Source organism: Phaethon aethereus (genome assembly GCF_964289735.1).
Source record: "Phaethon aethereus genome assembly, chromosome: 4".
In the NCBI taxonomy this organism is placed as follows: Eukaryota; Metazoa; Chordata; class Aves; order Phaethontiformes; family Phaethontidae; genus Phaethon; species Phaethon aethereus.
This window is the reverse complement of record NC_138578.1, coordinates 51750301-51776326: the sequence shown is the minus strand read 5'-3', so window position 1 is coordinate 51776326 and position 26026 is coordinate 51750301. Positions and strand designations below refer to the sequence as shown.

At 38.9% G+C, this 26026-nt stretch overlaps 1 protein-coding gene across 1 annotated transcript in view; it reads right to left on the bottom strand.

The window, feature by feature from the left end:
* Positions 1–26026, bottom strand: part of MTMR7 (myotubularin related protein 7) — a gene marked incomplete at both ends in the record, with an annotated part of 46285 nt that overhangs the window by 3430 nt on the left and 16829 nt on the right. Inside the window, 10 exons of the mRNA XM_081999154.1 lie at positions 656–856; positions 2517–2566; positions 3338–3463; positions 5452–5561; positions 9673–9805; positions 13841–13975; positions 17345–17473; positions 19050–19207; positions 22875–23037; positions 24074–24196. Of these exons, the coding sequence (XP_081855280.1) occupies positions 656–856; positions 2517–2566; positions 3338–3463; positions 5452–5561; positions 9673–9805; positions 13841–13975; positions 17345–17473; positions 19050–19207; positions 22875–23037; positions 24074–24196 (1328 nt within the window). The remainder of the gene's footprint in view (positions 1–655; positions 857–2516; positions 2567–3337; positions 3464–5451; positions 5562–9672; positions 9806–13840; positions 13976–17344; positions 17474–19049; positions 19208–22874; positions 23038–24073; positions 24197–26026) is intronic.

Below are 26026 nucleotides of genomic sequence, written 5' to 3'. Positions count from 1 at the left end.
CCGGATGCCTGAGAAAAGCCGTGGGTATCATGATGTACCTACCTGAGGAGCCAGGGCTCCAGGAACCAGTTATGAACATCAGCACTGCCAGGAATGACATTATTGTCTCTGCTTGGGCCTGAGGGCAGGTAGATCAATACATAATTGCTTTGGGGCCAAACAGCAGGACAGTTTGCTGACTCAGTCCTAGGGAGGCCGACCAGGCAAAAAGACTGTTTGTAAGAAAGCATCTGAGAGATCAAGACTAAAGTGTCCTGCCATGAGATCCAAAGACAGGTTAAAAAACAGAAGAGCAGTGACTTTTAAACTGAGAATTAGAGTTAGTATCATCTTGTATTGGCGTTAGAGTGACAGCTTGCCTTGTATGTTGTTAATGCTGCAGTAAAGGTAGGGCCGCATGGCTGAAGGACTAATGCTCTTGTCAGTTTTCACTAATCCCCGTGACGCACACCATGGATTACACTCCCAGCAGAGCCACATTGCAGAGGATCAACTCTTTTCAGTATTAGTCTGTGTTGCCAGAAGATGACAGCCCAGAAGTCTACACTGCACCTTGTGAAAGCACATACATGCAGACTGGCAAATGTCTGAATCCTCAATACAACACCCACAGACCCCACAGGTCAATATGCTACTAAAGGACATGCTTTCATACTTCAGCTCTCGTCTCTCCTTCTGGCTGTTACACAGGAAATTCCCAAACTGACAAGAATAGACATGATGCTGTATGTGGATGAGGAATCTCTCATTGAATTCAAAGGCACAGGGAAACTGTTCCATTAACTGCCAAACACACTCGATGAACTGGTCAATAACAGGGGATATCTCTTTCGGATCTCCATCTAAATTGCCATACCTGAAACAAGACAAGATACATTCGATTATAACCTGAAATTAACACTAATGAAAACAAACCCCTCACTTTTAGTGTACAGGTTACATCATGGGCATTCACATTTCTAAGACCTCAACTACTAGTACATTTTTACTTACAAAAATGATGCAAGATTCATGGAGCAGAATGAAGGCAGAGTTTATCAAGTACAAACAACAAAAAAAACATTTATGGGTATCTTCTTGCCTTACAGCTACTAACAGCTGGCTGCTGCATAGCCATGTTTTACTGCTATTAATATAAAGTTATGCCTCAGTAACATAAGTCATCATAAGAATGACTGCAAGGACTTTAAAAACCTATCTTAGACCATCTCTCAATGGCAGACCATTGCCAAAAACAGAAAACTGAGCAGGAGAGGAACAGAATAACCTTGGCATAAAGCAGTTTAAAGCTGCCCTCTCTTGGTGAAATTTTTAGAAAGTGGGAAACATTTAATATGCTACTGTGTATGTCAAGTGAACATCAAATTTTCTGTCTGTGAAAATGTCTGTTGGAACCACTTGCAATGGAGTACCTTGAAGAACAGGAGCCTGAAATGTAAAACACATATAAGTAAAAAGTATTTTGTAAGTCTACATAATGGGAAGAAGCATTTTCAATGTGTTTTATTCTGCTTGTCGTGTGTGTGTATACCAACAGTGGAATTCCATAAGCATCTAAAAAGGAAACCTCTAATTCTATTATTATGCATCACACATAATACAGCAGTACTGTACTTCAAACCAAAGCTATTTGTGGTGATAACATTTCATAATACTTTGATACCATTGATAATAATAGACATCTGACAGTATCATATTAAATGTAGTAATTCTTGCTGGAATTTCACAGGTGGTGTGGAGATGCACAGTTTTCCAGAAAGTTTTGTTGGTTTTTTTGAAAGTATAACAGAAATTTATATTCAAATCAAGCAATATAATGTAATTAGACTCCAATATAAAAATTGCATTTTGTATTTTTACAGAAACTAAAAGGAAATACAAAAAAGAAGGAAAATGTGGATATTTATCCATGTTTAAATATAGAAAGTCTTCGAACATTTTCATTACATTATAGCATTTGCATAATGGCTGTACAAAATAACTTGTCCAAATAGACGACTTTCTGCTTCTCTTTACCTGACATTTCTGAACAAATCCTACTATTTCCGTTAGAACAGAGCACAATAGGAAGAGTATATTTTACTTAAGAGATAACTCACAGATGTGCCTAGGATTAAGTACTGTCCTGGAAGATGCAGACTTTGCTGAACAGGGACTTACGTGAGAAGTCTTGGCACTACTGAAAGCTCTGCTGGAGTCCAAAGGGATTTTGCAAGCCACATACATACTACTTTTCTCTCACATGGATCTCTCAATGCTCGTAGCAACTGCCAGACCAGCACTCAGGATTCCCAATAGCAGTCTTGGAGTGCATATATAAGAAAAGACTGATCTGAAAATATTTCCCTTTGATTTTTCCAGGCAGCTAAATTATATAGTAGAAGATAAAGGGTGTGACCATTTCCTGAGGGCATTCTGTTGATATGTTTTGAAAGGCAACAAGGAAGTAAAATTGGAATGGCAGTGGGTGCTGTCTACATAAAAATATACAGAGAAAAACCTTAGCCCCGCCTTACCTGTGGTTAAATTTGTGACCAAAGGAAACCCAGTCTTTTTCAATTAACACCTAAAATGAGAATATTGCATTCAGTGTTGTGCAGCAGAGCCAACACATGTTGAAGCAGGCAGAAGAGTGGTGTAAACAAGTAGCATTAGAATGCTGGTTAATTCTTAGAATAAGCAGAAAAGTGACAAGCAAGAATGATGTAAGTGAGCAGTACTTTAGAATCCTAGATAATTTTTAGAATGAGCAGAAAAATAACGAGCAATGAGCGCTGAGCTCAGGAAAAAGTAGCACTCTTCATGGATGCAGATAGGATTCCAGTATTTCAGCACAACTTCAATTAGCTTGATTCATTATTTTCTAAAATAGAACGTAAAAACATCTCAAACATCTTTTTAACGTGTGACCAGTAATTTGATAAGCGTTCCTAGATGCTTTACCAGTGCTGATTTGCATGGGAAGGGAACAGATTTTCCAACATAGCTGCTCATTGCAACCTAACGTCCAGGGAGCACAGGCTTCTGATACTCAAAACTTCCCCGATCCCTGAAAATGAATACAAATTCTTGCTTGCTCCTTGGGCTGTGAGAAAGCTTCTTGGTCAAGTTTAGGAAAAAAAATAAATGGGTGCCCAACTGATCCCCACTTTTGATAACATTTCATACAGAAAGTGGGAGACTGTAACTTGGACAGATAAAAACCTTCCTTCCTACTTTAAAAAAAAAAAAGAGTAAGGTATATTTAAGGAAAGTTTATTTTTCATTAAAACCAAAGATACTCATCTTAAATGATACCATAATACTTTATTTACTCTGTGAAAGAGAACCTGCTTACCATGAAACCCTTCACAGTCCTGTAATATGGATCCAATAGAAGGCTCGCTAGAGAGCAAACCTGGGCTGTCCTATCCCAGCCATCAGAGCAGTGAACAAGCACACTCACACCTTCCTCAGCCACAGCCTAAGGATACAGAAGAAGTCAGAAATTTCACAAGCAGGGAAAAAGGCAATGGTAAGAGAGGAAGAGTGAGACAGTACAATGCAGAGAGTATTGATTTGGGAACTGGGAAACCTTGTTCATTTTTTTATTCTGCCACAGAGTTCTTGAATTATGTCGAGTGTTATTCCTCTCATTTGAAAAGTCTTAATCTTATCCCATCCCATGCAATATGGAGCTTGCAGCATCACCCGTTTCTGCTCTACTACAAGAGGATGTAGGATCAGTTTCAATTAAAATACATGAATCCATCAGAGCAGACGACTACCTAAAGCAGATTCAGATGCAGTTAAATGCTCTAACTAACTCACGTATCAGCAACAGAACAGCCAGACTTGCAATATGGCTCTTAATTTCTCATCTTGATGGTAATGTCAGTAACGGCAATGTCTGCTTCTGATGCCCAGCGCTAGCGTGGATATTATTACAGCACACTGCATGGCACACTGATGACATACTTCTAAAGGTTTGTAGGGAAGCCGGTGGTAGTGGTAAACTTCCATATCTGGTAAGCAAAGTTGTATCAGTATCTTTAATGTAAATAACTGGGGAGAGAGAATCCCATTTTATACATAAGCACATAAAAAATAGATCATACTCAGTTCTCCAAGATCTGGTGTTGCATTATTTTTGGAACTTGCGGGGTTTTTTTTAAATTCTAAGGGTTTTGGCCTTTGTAATTTCTAAAGAGAACTAAATTTAGAAAGCAGAGAAAATAGGTTAGGAAAGATACTGCTTAGAAAAATAAACATTTAAGTTAAGTTTGGGCTTAATAGGGAATGAGGAATAATAATAAATTATCTATGTTTATCTCAAGAGACGAGTAAATTCTACCAAAATAGAACCTTGCAGGCAGGAGACCAACAACTGAGAACTGGGAACTGTACAAATAAGAACAGGTCAAAATGCATGTCTGAGGAGGCACAAGGCTAGTAAGCATATGGACAAAGCATAAATTTTTTTGGACAGTATTTTAAGACTAGCCACTGGGGAAAAGTTGGTAAGAGCTAATGTAAATGACCTGATTTCTATAAGCTAATGAAAGCTAGTAGAGCTGGGAGAAATAATAACATGTACATTTATCCTGCAGCTGCTGTTCGGGTAAGAAACCACAGTTGCCTGCTGAGCAGGAAGAAGAAAAGCACGAAAAACAAGGAGTTACTGAGGAGGGGAACCCATGAAGTTTTATCCATATAGTTGTATGTAGCAGGTCATGTGAATAAAATGGCCTAGAAGAAATCGTAATTGTATCCTCAAAAATAGGAATTTAAGCAGTAAAAAGAAGAACACAAGAAAGAGGGTAATAAAATTAAAATTACTGTTGGTAGACGACAAACATCTGCATTACTTTGGATGGGCTTAGAAGAAACAATTTCTTATCAAAGCCAGCAACTTTTCGGAAACCGTTCTCAAGTACGTGAGAGTAGAAGCTGCTAGAGAATTTGGCTAGGGTAATACACAAGAGTTGGTTTAGGAGGTGAGTTTAGTTGTTTGCTAAATAAGTCAGAGGAGATAACACGGTAGCTGATATTCCTATATTACAGTTACCATGTGAAGAAGTAGTCCTTAAACCAAAACCTTCAAAGAAGAAAACATCCAGAAACCAGTGGAGCAGGCAGGGGCAATAAGGAAAGAAATAGTGACAATCGCTGCTGGGGAGCAGAGTTAGGACATTCAGATACCTGGCATAACAAGATACAGGTTAGTAGAGGCTTTGGTACATTTGAATTCTTCAGTGAAACAAACTTACTTTTTTTTTTACTATATGAGCAAAATATCCACATGACAGCACCTAAGAATCATCTCTCCTCATATATGAAGCATTGCAAGATGGGTTTTTTTTTCAGGTACAACATCACTGAAGATAACAGAAATTACTCACAAGTGGAGAATTTGATCCTCACTTTCTGTATCTGGTTAGTCCAAGTTTATTCTCATTTTACACACTTTACCTTTGCAATAAAAATGCCGGCATCCATAATGGCTTTGATATGCTTCAGCCAGCCAGAATTTTCTAGGCCCCACAGAAAGTCACTCATTGAAGGTGATTTCAGCTCACAAACTGCAAAATAAGCCACATCTTAAACAGTAATTACAGTTCCTTAAGCTTTCACTGACTGTTCAACCTAAGAGTTATCTCTTCAGATATCCCCTGCGTAAAATATCCATCTTTTGAAATGAATGGCTACTTCACAGACAAACTTTAACGTTGGAAAAAAGCATAGGTTTGAGAAATGCGGCAATTTTCACCCAATATGTTGATTTAAGTTGAAAAGAGAAGCTTTTACAAAGTTTGTTGCAAACAGTTTACCAAATACATCCTCCTGTGCAGCACAGATCTTCCAAAATTGTGTTGGGAGTGAAGTTGTCAAACCCCTGAGAGGGAACCTTCTATTTAAAAATGAGGGCTTGGAGACAGAAAACATACAATTTCTGCTGTCAGACAGGCAGCCAGCCACCTAAATGGTGCCACAACCTCTTATTCCCAGCCAGATTTGGTGATGAAGCTCTCTAAGAGCAGGCCCACCAAACCCATCCTTCACCATCACCAGAGATGATGGTGTTTTGAGTTAAAGCGACTCACTCAACAGTTCTCCATCCCTGAATGAAACCTTATTAAAACTTCACTTGTTGCCAGAAAGTATTCTGATGGTGAGGAAAAGCCATAATTCATCAAAGAAAATATTTTCCTGAAAACTTTCCAAGTTCTATGCCACGTTTAAAGAAAAAAATAAATCTCCCAGTTTTTACAACATTAAGATTCTATCCTGCTGTATCCAAGCGTCTATTTTTTAGTATTACAGAGTTTGTGACATCAGAAGAAAAAAACAGGCAATCAGAATCTAATTTGGATATCTCAATCCAGCAGCAAACAAATACTCAACAATATTTGGTGCAATCTAGCTTCAAGAGTGAGATACTAAATTCACCACATAAATAGATTACACATTTCTTTTGATCCGTGTAGAATTACACATGTATGACCCATGAATTAATAATGTCTTAGGTTTCTTGTCCTCTGGAAATAATCTAAAAGACTCAATGTTAATTTTTTTGATCCATTACAACCAGTGCCAAAACTTTTGTTTCCTTCAATGTGATCAGAATTTAATTTTACAAGACAAATTTGGGTTTTATACCACCACATCTGAACGTCCGGACTACCTTAACTCTGTTTAATTCAGAGGCAAAATAGCATAATGTGTCCATACAAAGTCTCACAATCTTTGTACGTAGGGCCTCTTCCAGATGGTTATTTTAAAAGTCATTTCTGAAGGATATTTATAAAAATGCATAGATAACTGCACTGAAAGCAAACAGCTTTTCACATGATTAATGCTCCTGTGCAGATGGAAGCATGACCAATTAGTAGCTGAATTCTGGCTGAAGCTGCTGTCTCTGTTTACAAAAGCCCAAGGTGAGGCTGAAATAGTGCTTTGTTCATTCCCACTACCAAATTAGAGTCAATATTTACCCACCCCTTCACTGAGCAAAGTTCAGACTGTCCTAAAGGCATACACTGTATATTTCACATGATTTTGGCTACCAGTCTGGACCTTAATACTGAGTTCAATTATGAATTCAGTGATGAGGCATATCCTAAGGGGAAAAGGCATTTCCATTGCAACAGAAAAGGCACCAAAATCTTGGAGAAATAAGACCTGCTGCACCTGCTGAGTGGACACAGGAAAATCAAGAGCCGCTGGGCAGAGCTCATAGCAATTCCAGTGGTGCTCCCTTCCCCAGGAGAGGAGGAAGAAATAGGGCGTACAGTGGAAACCGCCTCTTCCACCAGCAAAAGTACCGGAGGGGGATGCTGGACCAGTTCCTCCGTTTCTGGCAGGACAGCCATGGGTAGCAGAAGGAGGAAATGCTGCGGGCCAAACCCTCAGGATCTCTTTCTGGCTGATCTGTCACTGAAGTCCAAGGATCAGAGGGCTGCTCTTACATCAGCAACTAGTGCCTCTGCTATGAGGGGAGGAGAAGCTCATATTTGCTGTTTAAATACAGACAGGGAGCACGCGGGGTCATCATCTTAATGCACAACAAATGGGGGTCAAGCCTTGGTCGATCCCTGGATGTACGGCAAAGCTCACCCATCACAAATACCGACCCGCAGCCTCAGTCAGCCCTTGAATCAATCTTTACTGAAAAAAGTCCTTGTGCAACATTTCCTTCTAATATTAAAAATTATTTCAAGGATGTGCACAGGATCCAATTTATCACAAGGATCTTGGCATATACCTCTCTTTAAATGAAAAAAAAAAGCAATATAAGGCAGCAGAGGCAAAAGTAAAACAATTTTTTTCCTGGAAGGAAATTCCAGCATGTTGAAATGCATTTTGCTTTTGGACTACAGTCAAATCTCAACATTTTTTGCATATTCTGAAAAAATTCTCATTATCCCGCAAATTTAATGATTTTATAATGCTGATATATTTTGCCAAAGATTAACATTATACAAGAGTAAATACATGTTAAAGTGAAGAAAAATAAAATTGCTAGAGTTAAAGTCAGTAAAGTCACAAAGCTGAAACAAACTTTTTTTACCTACTCAAATAAATTATAGAGGCCACCAGAGACACAGATGAAGGGACATTGATACCAATGGAAAAACTACGCAGCACCTTACATAAGAAAAGCCCTGCACTGAGAGTCATAAGGTTGTAAAAAAAAAAAAAAAAAAGTACTTGAAAGTTTCAAGTACTTGAAATCGCAGATTTAACTTCTCTAATTTCAAATCTTATCAGCCAGGTTGCTAAATATGAGATTTCAACATAGCAAATATAAAACCTATGAAAAAAGCAGATATTTTGAGCATATGGCTCATTTAAAAACAGATGCTAAGAAATTACATCCCCCAAGCAGCCTGAAGTGTTAAATGCATCAGAAATTACCTTGCTACGTGTCAGTTTGGGCAATGGGCCTGTGTCACAAACTTTTGGCTCAAAAATAATACACAGCACTGTCCCATACAGCCAGGCTGGTTGTTTACTATTTTAACTTTGATGGTCTTAAGCTAAACAACTAAAGGGACAGGTTTATTCATCCAGCCTCTCTCCTAGCCAAACAAGACTTTGTATTGAACTACAAATCCTTCTATTTTCCTTCCTCAGACCCTTAGACCAAGGAATTAAGTAAAAATATGTCATCTAGAGAGCGGGACTGTTTAACCTACATCACACTTTACTGCTGGTTTTCATAAACTACTCTTATTTGAAAACAGAGCACAGCTCTCCTGTCATGGAAAATGTAAGCCCTTCTTAGATGTAAAATTCACATTTGCATGAAGTCGATGGGAGACAGATGAAGAATAAAAGAGCACGAGTAGAGCATCAAGTCAGGAATAGCTAGATCAAGCTGATTCAGGAGGTGACAGAAGGTGTTGATGATATACATGAAGTAAATACTGAGACTTTGTGGAGCGGAGTGAGCATTATTAAAATATTAAAAAACAACAAGCCGTTGAGGGTCAAAGATGGCTTATTTATTCTTACCCTTTTCCCAGAAGGCCTCTAAACAGTAATGTAATCCGAATATTAAATGGCAGTACAGATGTGCTTGTTTATACACTGGTAGGTATTTATAAAGCAATTATTATTCATTTCCACGGGATTGTGAAGGTGGTGAATGGTTACACCCATTGACTGTGCATTTCATAAATAAACCTGATGTGACATGCTCTATACAGGGCAGGAGTAAGTTCCCATTAAAATTCACAGTCTAAAATGCATGACTACCTCATTGGCTACATAAAAAAAAATCAAACCATAGGTTTTCTGAGCTTAAAAAAAAAAAATCCCGTATTTTCCACTGGCATCAGAGTCAGCTATATGCGATTTTTTTCATTATACCATCAAACTTTAACCACAAAAGAAGATGTAGTGGAAGTAAGGTGTATTGAGGTCAGATGAATTTTGTCATTGAAGTAAATGAGACCTGAATTTCACCCATGAAACAAGGTGTTTGCACAATTAGGAAATCACCCCTATTTGCGATGATGCTCCATTGCAGAAGTCCCCTTAGCCAGCAGGCAGCTGCATGCAGCTGCAACAGGTAAAGATCTCTTTTCATACCTGTTTTCACTGCTGCTGATTTCAGAGCAGTTATCCTGATTGGCGTGACAGAAGGATCAAATCTTTCCTCTAGTTTTCAATAAAGGAGAGTATTACCTTCAAGCATTTTCTGCAGACTATTTCTCATGACGTGGATGTTCTCAATGCCTATGAATTGAAACTTGATGTTGGAGTAGTTGTCTTCATTTTCATACCCCTTCCCTGCTGCTCTGTTTGCCATTGCATTGAGCTGAAAAAAATAAGGAAAATTGGATGAAAAGCAGTAGCAAACAGATTCTTTTCAAAACAAAACTTGTGGTCTACTGCAATAAATCAGAGTGATTTAAGTCAGGGATAAATAGGAAGCATTTATCACTGTCAACACGAGGGGTTAGGAATTGGGGATCAGTTTACAGCCTGTTGCAGGGCACTGGGTTGATGAGGCTCTGACCTCTATTTCACACACTTTGAGTGAAACCTCATTAATGAGGTTAGACGCAAAAAACCACAGCTTACTTAGGGCTCCTCTGCAAGAACATAAAGGATTTCATTTGCTTTTAAAAGGCCATTCTGATTTTATTTTTGATCAGCATTATGTTTACTAGCAGAATATACCCAGGAGGTGGCAGTGTTTTATCTGCTGTGCCACTGTTTCGTAGCATATGTACACTGTAATGTTGCCCAAGTTACTGTATTTTACTGCTCAAATAATCCAACAGTTGTTACAGCTTACTTCTTTGAAACTTGGAATAATGAAGAGAGAATTGGAGTAGTAGTTCCTAAGTTTACAGTATCTTGGCTTTAGTTTGTTAAGACCACAAAAGACTTGAACTGACAAAATTACCACAAATGTTTTCAGCTGCAATGCAGCGCTATCAAATATTTTGCTGTGCTTCAGAAAAAAATATATTCAACTGGAATGTGGAGTTTTGTCTTTGAATCTGTTACTTGCTTCCTGGCATGGGGAAGTCAATAAATGCTTCTTGAGTTCAGTTTTCCCAAGTGTAAAATTATGGGGTTTTTTAATGCTTATTTTCCCCCCTTTTGAGATTCTTGGGGGAAAAGAAAACTATCTGCCAAGTCCCTTATGCCAAATTTTGATCTCTGGGATCAAATAACAATGGACATTGCACATCCAGACTGAAGGGCACTAACAAAGCTTTTGGACTTTATGAGGCATCAGTTGGACAAAAAGTGACCCATCTTCATTGCAATGAGAGCCAATGCTCACGAAAAATCAAAACAAAACATGTCTTAGGCATTGCCTAGGGGACAAGAGGCTATGCAGATAACTCCATTTCCAGTTTATTTACCAATATCGCAGGCAGTACTATTGATTTGCTTCCTCTGTGGTTGCTTCTGAAACTCACAATAAAATCCTTCAGTACTCGGCTAATGGTATCATGGGATGTACAAGCATGTGTCCCTTCCTGATCTCTTCCACCCCAAACACACGTACTCCCGATAGTCAATTTTAATTTGGAGTTGAATGCATGCAACTGAGTAGGATTGATTGTCTGCTGCCAACTTACCTCCAACTAACATGAACAAGTCTAGCTTTTTTACATCATATGTCAAAATAGGTTTCCATGGACCAATTAACTTTCAAAGGAAACAGCTAGAGACTAAAAGCTTTTTATGCCATTATAATTTCATTTCAGATGCATAACAAAACAGATGGGTGAGACCACTTTTCAATTCTTTTTTTTATTCTGTCCAATTTAATATGTGAAGATAGGGGATTTTGTTCTATCTTCACACTTTCTAGTGCATCTGTTCCCATGAGCAGAATTTGGCAATAGGAATACATAGTTACATTTATGGACGACCATTAAGAATTGAAACATTGCATGAATTTCATGATACACAGAATGAACCATACTCTAGGATAGGAACCTAGGGAAAAAACCAGCATTTTTCATTTGCTCAAGTCTTGTGTAAAACTTCTTTTAATTTGTAGTATGCAATTCGGGAAAAAGCCCAGGCAAAAAAGAATTCTTGTCTATCAACCAGCAGTCTGCTGATGTTTTGACTATCAATGAACAATTAAAAAAAAGATACAGCCTGTGAACAGCATGTCCTTTAAGGACAGAGTCCTCACTGTGACTTGCTAGAAAGATATAAATTATCTGCTGAATCCTAATCTTTCTCTTTTGAAGTAGACATCAGTGTTCTAGTACAAACAAAATGAAGCAGTCTCTCTCTGCAATAGCATATAGCTTCAGGAAGAAAGGTCTGTGTACATGAGTCTAAGCCACCACAAACCCCTGAAGCCCTAAATAAAAAACATCTAGACCCTAACTCCATGGGACAGTAAATGCTATTAACTGTCTCTGCAGCAGAGCAACTTTATCACAGAAATCCTTTCTCAAAAGACAATCTGAAATAGCCCTCTTTAAAAGTAAATAAATATAAGGTTAAATTTGCAAGGCTTTCTGATGCTCATTTATTTTAAATATTGTCAGTTGCCAAACTTTGCAGCTGCCACAATATTTACTAACAAGTTTTCCACATCACCTACCAAAATTCCATCTGTTGCTCTTAAAAGTAGTTGTTGTAAAGCTCTCTAAATTGTGCCTGTCCTCGCTTAATCTCAGTGAATATTAGGATACAACCTCCAAAGGCAACAGACCTCACTTGCCAGATTTCCTGGCATCTTCTTTGATGGGAAGGATAACTGAGTCCTGCCTTGTTATAAAGAGTTACAGAACTAATTTGTTTGACTCATAAACAGTAAGTTTATATTAGCTGCTTCTGTAAACCCATACAGGAAGGAGAAAATTAAGACAGACAGCAGCCTAAGTAAAGCTGATCATCCTGGTATATTTAAAATCAAGTGGAAACAAAGCTTTCTTCCACAGCCAGATCTTTTGTTTTGAAGATTAGCAAAGACAATGAGGGACAGCATATGAAAAGCACTCGGGAATGCTGAATTGAAGGGCCATCAATATTCATAATCTTTGCAAGGAACCAGTTCTGATGAGAGAAGAGGCAGGTAATTTTCTAGCTTTCTAGAGCAATGGGAAACCTTGCACCAGACTCAATATCTCACCTTCACGTTTGTTAAAGGTTCCCTGAAGAACTCCAGGCACAGCTTGCACTGATACCTATCACTTCCTACATGCTCTAGATTTATATATGCGTATGATTTTCTGGCTACTGCCTCCCATTACAGCTGTCAGTGCTCAGCACTTTCCCACCAGCCCCCAGGTCTTCAGTCAGTCACCAACCAGACAGGTTCCTCGTTTCTGCTCCAGCTCTGCCAGGTTTGCCCTTCCTCACTCAATTCCTCATGCTTCTCAGCTTTACCCACCTCGCCCTTTCAGGCTCTGTCTGCTGATCTGAGGATACTGAAGCAGCTTACCTTGTGCCTTTTCCTCAAGCCTTTGCTCTCATTTTTCCTTTTCCCACACTATATATAGCTCATCCTATACCTATGAGGGATTTTGTGGAGATTTGTGGAGATTTGCCCCTTTGGTTTCTTTTCTTCAGATGCTTTGGTAACTTCAACTTACTGATAGTCTAAGAAAGAACATATCCCTGCTCCCACCTCCAGATACTGAAACCTATCTCGTCCTCGTCATCTTGAGCTGTTTGCTAGCATGCCAATTTGGACACAAGGGGTTTTTAGCTTCCAAACTCTTCTAGATCATTACTGAGTTTCTGTGTTTCTGCACAGCATAATTTTTTTCTAAATAATAGAGATATGGCATCTGAGATCACTATTTACCATATTTCAGATTCTCTTTCAAAAACACAAAGGTGCTGGAGATATTCAAAGAAGGTCTCCTCAATTCTTGTAACCTCAGTAAATGGTCTTTGCCTAGCCTTATGTAGAGGTTGTTGAAATTTTCCCACTCGCAGGAGAAATCTTGCATGGAAAAATTTAGTATAAGCAGGCAGAGCTTTGCAACATTACAAACAATTGTAAATTCCCAGTTTTATAATGGGAATTATTTTTCACTAGTCTCATCAGTAATATAGTTACTGATAGCTCCTCTGCTTTTGGAAACAGTTACTACTACAAGTTATTTACTTTTCTCTATCTTAACACTTTGTTGAGAACAAAAAGGAGAAAAGCTCAAAAAAGAAAAAATTCTCTGAGAGATGAAAATGTGGGCGAGGTTCCTCGTTAAGATTCCCCTGATAAATCCTGCTTCACCTGTGAACTTATACAGGTGCAACTAAGATCAGAAATGTGGTCAGTCACTGGGGCTGCGCATCTTCCCTGATGCACTCAGCCCACATTCAGTCTTGCTATGTGCAAGAAATATAATGTACTTACTTTGGGCCGAGTGTCAACAACATATATGAAATCACTTCCTGGATTTGCTTTTCTAATGGCCTGGAGCATCTGTTCGTCCTCAAGGCATCGAGCACTAAAGCCAGATAAAGGCTGGCTGCTTCTACATATGGAGGCCTGCAGAAAAACAGACAAACAAACAAACAAAAAACCCCAACATAATTATTAAGCAGAAATCATTTAGCATCCAGAAGCATTTACAAAACCAGCCCTTTAGATGTTTGCATAAGTGTACAGTTACATGGGAAGAGCAGAATGGTAAAATGAATTCCATGTTAATAAACACATTATTTTTAAAAAGAGAAACAACTATTAAAACAATACAACCCCACTGGCCCAAGTCAAGTCTTGAATCCAAGTTTTAGAGCTATTCTAATGTGGAATAATTTAGAGCTATTTCCCTAATGTGGAATAATTCCTGAAAGGTGGTCTCTAGAGGATGTGATGAGTACAACAATGAATCACAAGAACACTGATATAACATAAGGAATGGTTCCTTTTGCACTGTCACTCACACTTACCGGTTATGATACTGATTACACCCAGCTTACACCAATGCATGCTCTACTAAATAGCCTTACACTCTGAGTTCAGGAAACAAAAATGCGTAACATGCAGCTAGATCACTGATGGTGGTGTATTTTTAGCACTGCCTCTGGAGAAAGACCTTACTGCATGGGAAGTGGGTCAGGCAGCCTGACTCCTGGAGTACATTTATTAATCAGTGCTATTGAAGAAAGCAAGAAAGTTTCTCCACAGACTCATCAGGATCAGACCTCCAGATGAAACTGGGAAAGAAGGAACAGAATGTGAAATGGGTGAGCAGGGAGGTTGCTATATCTGCTAGGCAGCGAGCAACTAGATTTGTAGAAGGCAACGGGCTAATACATGCACTTTCTAAGCACTGAACATAAGCATGAAGATAATCTGCCTGCTGAAGGTCATGACCCATGCAGACTGCCCTACAGGTTATTTATTACTGTGAGAAAGGACATGCTCTTTTTCAACCACGTCTTTGAACTGTCAGTAGTTAGTCAGTAAAACATAGATCTTTAACAGAGAAACTCTGAATTGTGCAAGAGCCTGTTCATACTTTACTTTTTGCAAACAGATTATTAGTTATGTAGAGTCTTGCCTGCTGATCACCGCACATTCCAGTGATTTAACATATGCTTATACCTCCTTTGCATGAAGCAAACGGTACGTGTGAACATGTCCACAACCTGCCATTTTAATAGAAGGAAGACATTTCTCCCTCATCCGTAGTGTACCGTGAAAGAGGCAGATACAGACCTCAAGATTAAGGTTAAAGTTAGGGTTGTGGATGTAGGTTAGGATTCAGGAAAGTATGGGCGGGAGCCCATTATATTACATCATCCTGGGGGCCCGAAGGGCTAACCTATGTGCTGGCACCAGTATGATAGAATGGCTTGTCTGTCAAGTTAGACTTGGTGTTAAGATCATGTTTAGGCCCAGCTTAAGAAACAGCTACACTGCCAGTTCCACAAAACTAGGAAGATAAGCTGACCTAGTGACCATTAGATATCGTAAGTGGGAATCATTACGATATCCATTAAAAGATCACCTCCTGCTGACCCAGGCCAATTTCTCTGGATGACCACTTATTCTATGAACTTTACTGGGCTATGTTTAAGAGTAGGGCAAGAGATGAGGTCATGTTTTTGCTATTGTGCAAGCTGAACAGATAGTTCCCAAGTTTGATCTTATCATATTCACACAGATCCTCTAAGATGCAGAGTAAGATGTTATATCATCATTGAATTTGTCAGTACCAAAGAGCTATAGGAAAGTCCTGGGTATGAAAGACGGAATGAGTGGCACCCGTCTCCCCTGCATGCAGCAGACCTCTTCCCAACCTGCTGTCACTACAGCTGTTCAATCTCAACCATCACAAATCTTACCCCCCTCCTGCCTGTTACTCTGTTAGCTGGCAACTCATGCCAACCTCCAAACTCACAAGGAGGTATTTCCTCCAAAACTCTCAACCCTTTTCCTAGCCTTCTGAACCATGAAAGAGCCAGGAATAAATAAAATACTTCAGACCCTGGTGGTCTGAATTTTAACCTGAACTCCAACCACAACAGGGAAAACATTCAAGCTGAAACCATGAAACTCATCCAAACTGAATCATTATATCTTGAAATCTAGCTGATTCTTGAGACCTTTTCTTTCACTGAGATCTGGAAATGTCCAAGTGTTTTGAATCCTATATATTTATATTTGGACTTAGTTGATTGATTATGCAAAGTGATTAATTTTGAAAATTTTGTCCCTAGTGAAATATTAAGATAATAGGGAATTTATGCAGAGATTGTATTTATTATTTAGATCTTCATGTCCTCCTGTTTTGTTGTCAAATTCATAGATCTTTATGGAAACAGAATTCTGCTGAAATAATGGGTAAAGGAGGAGTCAAAATAAGGTCTCATTCCTTCCTTCTGAAGCTTAAATCTATGATAGAGGCCACTGTAAAGATCAGATTTCCATGGAGGCTGTAGCTTATGTTTCCTGCTTGTGACATCCTATGGAAATATCTATGCAAACTCTACAGACACCCTGTAATCCCATACTAGCTCTGTCTCTTGAGAAGTCCTGGCCATCTCCCAGTACTAGGGAAGACCTCTCGATGCCATTGCCAGTCTGGGACTGAAACAGAAAGAGATATTAGACACACAGATCCTTTCTGAGTACAAAGGGGACACCGTCCTCCTAACTGGTAAGGACAGCTAAGCTAAGCCTGTCCCTAGGAGGCTGGGACAGAAATGGAAAAATATTCAGTCCATGGGATCCTTCAGTCCAAGGGTCTCCTTTACCTCAGCTGCCAGAAACAGAAATGCAAATAGTCTAGGTACAGATTTTTTTCCAAATGGTTACAGACAAGCGAGGCAGTTCCTCACACAGCCCGGAGAACATCTGTCAAGGAGAGAAGAAGCTGGCACTCCTTGCTCTTATGGACAAAAGCCATGGACAAGCTGCTCAGCCAAAATTTGGTAGCTCTTTCATCCATCCCTTTTGGGTCTATTCACAGATCTTTTCTTCAGAGGCTACTCCTGATCCTGTAATTGTTGCAAGTATAGTTTTTCCTCGTCCTTGACTGTGACTACCAGATCCCAAATTGTTCTGTTCTCCTCCCAGTCATCTGCTAAGCTGCCTGCTACTGGCCTTCACTCTTCTGCCACCCTCTTGTATTACTCCTCTTCCCTGTGATACTGAAATTGCCTTTTTTTTTTTGTGTTAGCTGGATAATGAAGCTGGGTTTAAATGACTGCTTTAAATGCCTATCAATGAACTAACCACAATTCCAGTATGTGCCGATAGTACAGACCACACTAACCAGACTACACTAACCACCTTTTAAGGTTTTTTTAAATAAACACTGATTTCTTCTTGTGAAAGCTTACTAGAAGAATAATGAAAGCAAGGCCAAAATAGGCAAACACTTCAAAGCTACAAACTCACACTTACATTGTTATCCTTGCAGTAGTAGGAAAGAGCTGGGAAACGCCTCCGGCTCCGAAATTTAGAGCTCCCCACTATGATGTGTGCAGTTGCAGACTTTGGTACATACACTTCCGTAGGATAGGAGTCACAGACCTGTGAAAGGAAACTCTGCTTATTTGGTCTACAAAATACAACTAACATTAGCCATCTCCACAGCAAAAACAAAATACCAAGGAACTTTAATCTCAGAGAATTTTTCATAATTATTGTATACATATCACTGACATTTCTCAAAACAATTAATTCTAACTTACAGATGGCAAAACTGAAGCAGAAGGGTTGAAGGGCGGTATTTCCAAATGTTAATTGATGCCTCATTGAGAGCAAAGAGGTATAACATACATTCATGCCAGAAAAGATTCACCATTATGTACAGCAAGGTTGTATTTACAACTGCAGATTCCTCTGTAGCAGAATTTGGAAGTAAGGATGGGAGTGGGTGAAGTTCTCAAAAACCCCTCTGTTATAACTGGAGAGGACTATAGAGCCAAATTTTCCAGGAAATTTGGTAAGGAAAAAATAATGAAAAAATAGGGACTTGGAGAAAAGAAATTAATCCATACGAAATGAGGACACCAAAAGGCAAGCAGACCTGACAATGCCTACCACTTCTGAAAGGAACCCAGTTTCTTCCTCTGGAGACATGTGGGACAACAAATGGGGTCCTGGTCTAACTTCCTTTTCCTGACACTGCCTGTGGCATTCTGGCTGGGGTCAAAAGGATATCCAGTATCTCCCTGGGACTTCCTGAGATGACTCAAGGAATCAGGATGCCTAGGAAGAAATTAGGTTCTGGGAGAGTCAGAGATATGTAATGAAGTAGAAAGAAAAGAAAGGGCTTGTGGTTACAGATTCTACTGTGGTGAACAGGGTTGTATTCATGATGCCATTTTTCCTACACTTTATCTTAAAAGAGGTCAATCATTTTTTCCACTTGCTTTAACAAAAAGAAAACAAACCCTGACAGCACATTCAGTCTTCTCTGAGAACTTCACAGGCCTTCCTTAACATGGATATGCTCCAGCAACAGAGCCAATGGAGTGCATGGACAAACTTCCTTCAAATATACTTTGGTTATTATTTCTCACAATTAATTAACAGTCTAGGGACTTCAATGGTACAAGACTGAATTAGGCAGGGCAGCAGGCAGCTAGGAAGATATCTGACCTGTATGATGGCTCTGAAAAACACTGACAGTCAATCACAGAGGCTTCAAAAGGATTGTGAGGATAGCCAGTGAGGAAAAAATATAGCCAAATTTGCTATTTCAAGTTTTTTTTTTTTTTTTAAATGCCTGTGTAGTAATTTTATACAACTCTACATGTCAGGAAAACACTCATTCAACTCTACGTCAGGAAAACACTCATTCAGACACATAACATTAGGTATGATATAAACTTCTCCCTAGGCAGCCAAGCACTAACGTTTAAAACACTGTGGACATGTTTTTTGTGCTTCATTTCTACATGTGATAAATGAAGACACATCCTGTCTCCCACTTTCTATGTGCCTTTTTATGTGAAAGAGTGGAAGAACTGCACCTTACTCCACATGTGTAGAGCAACAGAGCACAAAGGGATGCTGCATCTAAGCACTACGGTAGTCCAGAGTCAGACTGCTGATTTACTTTACAGAGAGCCCGTGTAACAGAAAAATCACAACAACTCACTCCGTAGTCTCTGTTTACATCGCTAATCTGCCAATAGTTGTTCGGAATACCCATCCGACTATATTCTTCACTGAGGTCCACAAGCTTCCAGCCTTGTTCTCGTTCTTCTTTATCTAATTTTGGGTTGAATGAGAAACAATACAGCTCTTCATATTTCACTGGGGGGAAAAAAAAAGGAAACAAACAAAAAAAGTAAACCACTTCAGATTTCTCACCCTGAAATCACACTTATAAGCCAGAACTTGGTATTGTCCTTTACGTAGTTTCTTTCAAAATAGTATGCTTTGCTATACAAAAGCGCATATCCTGGTTTATAATTATTTTCAAGTATACTTTGAAAGTACTGTGCCCTTTTGTTATTTGTATCTGTTGCAATATACATGCCTTATTAGTACTGCTACTTAAAACACACTGTTCTGCTAGACCTCTTCTCTACTGAATTGTAAAAGCCTCCCCCAGCACAAAGACAAAAAGTCAGTGATAACATGCTTTCATCCAAAGGAAACTAAAGTCAGCGCCAGAATAAGCACTTGTTCTGCAAAAGAATTTGCTGGCCAGAGGTAGCTCAGAAGTCCCTTTATTAACGTAACTTCTGTCCTGTGGCAAAGACAAAAGCTCTGAACAACGGACTATGCAGCACCATCTTCCAAAAAAGAACTCAGAAGTCTTTGTCCCTAAATAGGGAAGTTTCCAACAGATTCAATGAAATTTTACTTTTGTGGACTGCAAAATTCTGTCCTTGAATTATTAGCAAAGGCATTCATGATACAGATGTTGTAATAGCATAAAAATAGCATATGTTACATCAATCATTTCATCATGACCGTGGAACGCGTTTAAGTAGCTATGCCACCTGTCGCCCTCGGTCAAGGACCATACTGCTGGTGCTGGAGTTTTAACTCTTTCTAGGAGTATATCTGTATTTATGCTAATGAGTATCTTAATCCTGGTGCCCAGTGCAAGCCAAGCACCGTTGCCATTAAATGCCAGCCGTCACTGATATGAATTGCTACTCAGCATATAGCTTGAAATTAAAGCTTCCACTGATATTTAAGGTGTTGTTATGTCACAAGGCTACGTTTCATCCTGTTGCTCTAAGTTCCTTAAAACTTTCTGACCAACAGGTTTTTAACTTTAGAACTGAGGTAAATGACAAGCTGAGACCTCTCTGATTTCATAGCTCTCCACTGATACACTTGCTCCATAACATAACTTTAACAAGGTCAGTAAATTTAAATGCTGCATTTTCTTTTCTAATAGTATATACCTAACAAGCAGAGTCTTAGAATGCTACAGTAAGGAACTTACAGATAACAACAACAAAACCAACCACAATATTAATAATAAGGTTCCCACCTTTTTTATAGAATGTCTTTACTTTTATTCTGACTATGCCTTCTAAAGGTTTAATTTAAGTTATATTTTGCTTTTTAAAATTTAATTAAATCGATTGTATACACACACACAAAAGTACGAACATAAGGAAAGAAAACTTTGTGTTAAATGTCAGGAAAGTACTGAAAGTCAACAAAGTTGTAAGGAGAAAGAAGAGAATGATTTGCACATTGCCTATCAGTATTCTCTGATTTCAAACTTCTGTCATGGCACAGTTTAGGAAGACCATTTGGTTCATTTCTCAACTGCTAACATAAAGTTTTAGCATAATCCAATCTGAGGTCTTTTTAATAAAGTGCTTTTGGTAGCAATTTGAGCTCCTGTTTTTACTGCTTTATTGTCAGAGGCACCTGGATTTTCTATCCAACTGGACCTGCTGTTCACAGGCACATAGAAAGCCTTTAAAGATCCACCTATTAAAATATACCCAGGTTATTCATGACTGAAGTCTGACTCGACATTACAAGTATTATTACATGATGGTATCTATAGGTGGTAAGAAAAACGTTCAAGTATTAATAGTCACTGCCTATCAGTTATCAGCTCTTCATCTGCACTTATACGACCTTCCCTAATTTTTCACAGTTGTTTTTGCCATAAGTATCTGCAAATCCTGCCAATATACCTGTTAGGGTCAGTTTGTTTCCCAAAACGACTTAAGAAAAAATTCAGTTGTGAGCTTTACCTTATTAAAATGCTACTAACAGCTGGCAAGAATAAAATAAAACACGAATTTGCTCCTTTAGTATACCTAGGACATCAGATAACACAGGATATATTAAGCCAGTACACAAGATGAGCTTCACTCAGGTTCAGCTATGGTGGAATGAATGAAAAGACCAGGCAGAGAATGGAAAATAGAGCCTGAACAAGTCAAATTTTCTCTTCATGGGGTAAAGGGTAGCTTATAAAGAAAGTACAGCTTTGTGCCCAGACAAAAAGACACAGCAGAGCACTGTCAGGGTACATTTGGCTCAACTTGCAATTGGAGCCTTCTAATTCTAAGTAAGCAAGATTTTATCCTGCCTGACATGAAGATCAGCTATTTTGCTGGAGAAGGGAAACTACCGTGCAGCTGAACTGTGCTAATTCTACAGTGCTCTTATCGCACCTTCTTCATTCAAACCTTCCTAACCATTGCAGTCTGCCACTGAACTTCTATTCTTCCCTTCATCACCCTGTATGCCTGCATCGAAGTGCCCCGTTCTGGTGCACAGCAGTACGCACGCCTCCTCCCGGCTCCAGGGAAAGAGCACTACAGAATCACACTCCTTCCAGCATGCACTGATGTGTGGAAACAAACTTGTAATTGTTTTAGATCCTTGTTTCACGCAAACACATACTTGCAGCTGAGGTCCGGGGAATTAATCCAGATTTACATCAGCAGAACCACTGGCTGAATTTGTCTCACTGTTTTAAAATTTCTCTGATTATTTCATTCTTGCATCGCCTAGCATATCAACTTAATCTGCTGCCGTTGTGTGTTACTACTACTACTATCCTAATTACAGAAGGTATTTTATAAAGTTCAGTAGCCGTGCTTGCTGACTGTGCAATTTTTTCCCCCTCTGCACAGTGGATAACATTGGTGCTCTCCTAGCAAGATAAAAATTAAAGCCAATGTTGTCAGTTTTGTACAGACTGTGGTAAACATTTTCTTTGCATACTGTTAAAATAACAGTAAAGTACAGAGGTTGGTGTTGTATTCCTACAGTTATAATTTTAAATAAACAATCCAGAAGCCTTGTCAGCTGGTTCTTAGGAGAGCAGCTATAATGCAGAGGATCAGATGTTGGGCTTTGATGCAACATTTGGATCTTCCTTGAAAAGAGGAAAGGTTTCAAAAGGTTTCTGAATTCTGAAATTCAAAAAGGGCACATTCAAAACCTACATAATAATAGTCCAAAACACAGGCAGTCGGGTGGAATAAATCAGCTACTTGCTGCAAAACCTTTCACTGATTTTAAGAAATTTACGCACAGCACAGAAAGGGAAAATTCAAATCTTGGCATGACCACTAAATATGTCGTAAGTTTTTTGTCACAGCAGGAATGTGAGCATTCCCTGGATTTAGAGACTTGTCAGTATTTTCCTAAATTCACACTTACATAAGGTATCCAGTAAACAACAGTTACACATAAAATAGCGCTATATTTTATGGCCTATGATACCCTAGAGTATTATTTTAAACGAAAGTTCATGTCCTACTTTATGGAATGAACTACTTGTTATAATGTGCTTTCTTCATTGCTCCATAAGTGATTATTTTAATATGCTTGTCTGCTCATAGACCTTTTCTCTCATGGCACGTCTCTAATGGAGTCGATTTTCTCCACCTGCAAAGGGCAAAGACGCACAGCTACGTTTCTCTCATTATATTCTCCCTCTTCAGGATGAGGGATGACTTTTGTGCCAGTTTCCTTCCCATACCTGGTCGTGCCAGACGTATCAGAGATATGTAAACGTCATGGCAGTCTCGTTCCTGAGGGATGACCAGCTGGATGACCTGGAAGTTCTTGCAGCGGATCAGCAGTGGGCAACCAGTGGCAGTGGTGGCCTGCTTCTCAATAGAGGAAATTTGGCTGTGAAGAACCTGTGAGGGAATTGAGAACGGTTATGCCAAGTGATTCAAATCTTTAGGAAGAAAAAGAATTATTTATTATGACATGCCAGGGCAGGCTCAGTAGCTTCCACTACTGTTTCAGAAAATCCCCACACTACTCTGCTTGTAATTTTGTTCTTATCTCCAGCTTCAGGCACAAGCAGCGCCTGATACATCACCTACAGACAAAGAAGTGCTTCTAGAGTGCTTCAGCTGCTCAAACATTAGCCTGGTCATGCTATCCAAAGCTTTTTGTTTGTTTGCTTTAGTGTAAGCTAACAGTTGTCAGAAAAGGACCTCTTTTCATCTATCTGTACAGTGAAAAGATGAAGCAGCATCATTTAGATAAGGCTAAAATGTTAAGCCTCCTCACTGGCACAATGGTAGTCCTGATATAATTTTAAATAATGCATCAGATGAGATGAAACATTACAATAAGAATCAGGAGGGGAATAGAGGGACCAAAAAAGGACAGAGTTAATAATTAGTACAAAACTGGACAAAGGATTCATAATTAAGCTACATAAAAGACTCTCAAATGGTATGACACTGGAGCTCTATCTGTGCCTTTATATATATATGCAACATATGTTATTGGTCCATCAAATTAGATAACTCAAAATACTATATTGGGGGCGGGGGGGAAGTCACTGATCCAGCACAAGCAGTTGGGGAGAGAGGCAAGAGCTGGCTGAGTCCAGGTAGTAATTCACATTGAAAGCATTTCTCCTCAGTTCTTCCTGGATAATAGGAGTAACACTGTAGTTTACAGCAGCTGTTCCTTGGACAGTCACATCTGGTATTCATACAGTGAAGGTCCTTCTACTCCTCTTACTGTGTTGCAATATCCAGAATCCATTGCAAATTTTCAAAAATTACCAGGCTGGAATTTCACATGCTCTGAAGTTATAAAAGCATCCATATGAACTAATTTACTATGTTTAAAACTGTTTTTCAAGTTATTTCCAAATTACCATCAATAAAATGCCACGCATTTACAACTAACTGAAAAAATAAAAATTCATACCCAGGTTTCTTTACGAGTTTCAGAACCATTCTCCACAAAAATGACATGGGTAGCTGTTAAGTACAAGGTTCCCAGTGCAGCTTTTCTTGAAGATAAACGATCAAGTAACCGAACATTTTCCACCTATACAAAGAAATGACAGAGAAAAAAAGGAAATAATTAGGCTATGACATAGCCTGCCATAGTGAGACCTCAACATCCACACTTTGCCCATTACAAAGTAAGTTCTTTTCAGTACCATATGAAATGACTATCAGAAGAGCATAACTATATGAGAAAAAATGATTATATTTTGTGAGCTATTTCCAGATTTACCTTAATGTTCATTTTTCCCCCTCTTGTGGTACCTCTGTATCCAAAAATCTGTTAGCAAAGAGTTCCAAAGACAGTTTCCCACTTGAGCTCTTTCCTTTTATCTCACCTTACCAAAACCTTGTGATAGCAAGGCAAGACCTGGCCTTCAGCTAAACTCTAGCTCCATGTTGTCCATTCAAACCGTTCCAGAATTATCAGTGATACACAGGAAGCTAAATCGAAAAAATAATAATAAGCAGGAGGTGATAGTGGTAGACTGTGTTTCTTCAGCAGGCCTCACTCAGGTTCCCAGGCAAATCTCTGTTGATAGTTCAAAAAAATGTTTCAGCGCTTGTTCCTACGCTCCTATTAGCGCTGACAGCCATGGTCACACCAGAAATTTTTGCCTTCAGTCACTTTTCAATGGGCATCACGGACTTCACACCCACTGCTCTGCTTCACTGGAGACAAAATGGATGTTCTCGCTTTGCTACACTCCTGACAATAGGCAAGTCCATAACATGTTATTAACTCTCAGATAACCAGCTTGTGGCTTGCACACCATTAGTATTTTGTATATGGCGTGTGACAGAGGCATTTTGATCTGATTAGATATCAAATGGGATAAAAGCTGCCTAAAACAGTTAACAGTTTGTTACTATGAGTTTGGTGGGTTTCCTACTGCAACAATTTTTGAACTAAAATTAGTCGTTTTTCCTAAAAAAAGCATACTTAGTTCCAAGTTAAACCAAGGAATGCTGATGGTCAATATCATATAGCTTGTAGTAAATTATCAAAGGTCTCTTTTGGTTTTATAATGTTGGAATTGTACCAGAACACCCGCTTTTCATGCAAGCAGCAGCACAGACCTATGCAGCCTGCCCACTGCTGCAAAAAATCTTCAACACACTGGCTAATCTTCTCTACACCCTCTCTTCAACTCTTCACTCAAGACTTACAACTTCTTTTATACACCTAGTTGTTTTCAGGACTTGAGGCTGATAACTGTTGAAGAGATATGCCCCCATTAAAATCAAAAGGGACTAATCTTGTGTTTGAAGTACAGAAGCTGACTTAAATATTGCTCTGAGAAAATGGAAGAGCAGAAAAAAAAAGGAACAAAGTTAAAGATGACCTTAGCACTTTTGCATTGAAATAATTGTAATTTTGCACCAATTTCCTGAAAACCAGAATTGGGTGCAACAAATAGAAGGAAAAAAAAAAAAGAGGACTGGCAAAATCAATTTGATTGTTGATAATGCAGAGATTCCAGATTAGATGACAGAAACTTCCTAAAATGCTCACAGAGATGGGATGTAGCCATGTATTCTCAAAATTTTGCAGAAATAATTCCACTGAAATCACACAAACAAAATGATGCCAGCACCTAAGAATTACATGTTTACAATGTGTATTCCAAACATATTGCACTATTTTAAAAATAGGAATAAAGAAATCCTTAAAACCAAAATAAGCCAGTTTGGTAGCAAAATGCTTAAAATCAAACTATTAGTAAAACCAAGTCTTCTCCCTCAAGGCCAGTTATAATCTGCTTTAAACAAAAATAAAACAGCTAGAAAGCATGGATAAAGTCTTTTCCCAGGACCATCTACTTCAGAGGTCACACATTGGGGTGAGGAGGAATGGGAGAAACACAGC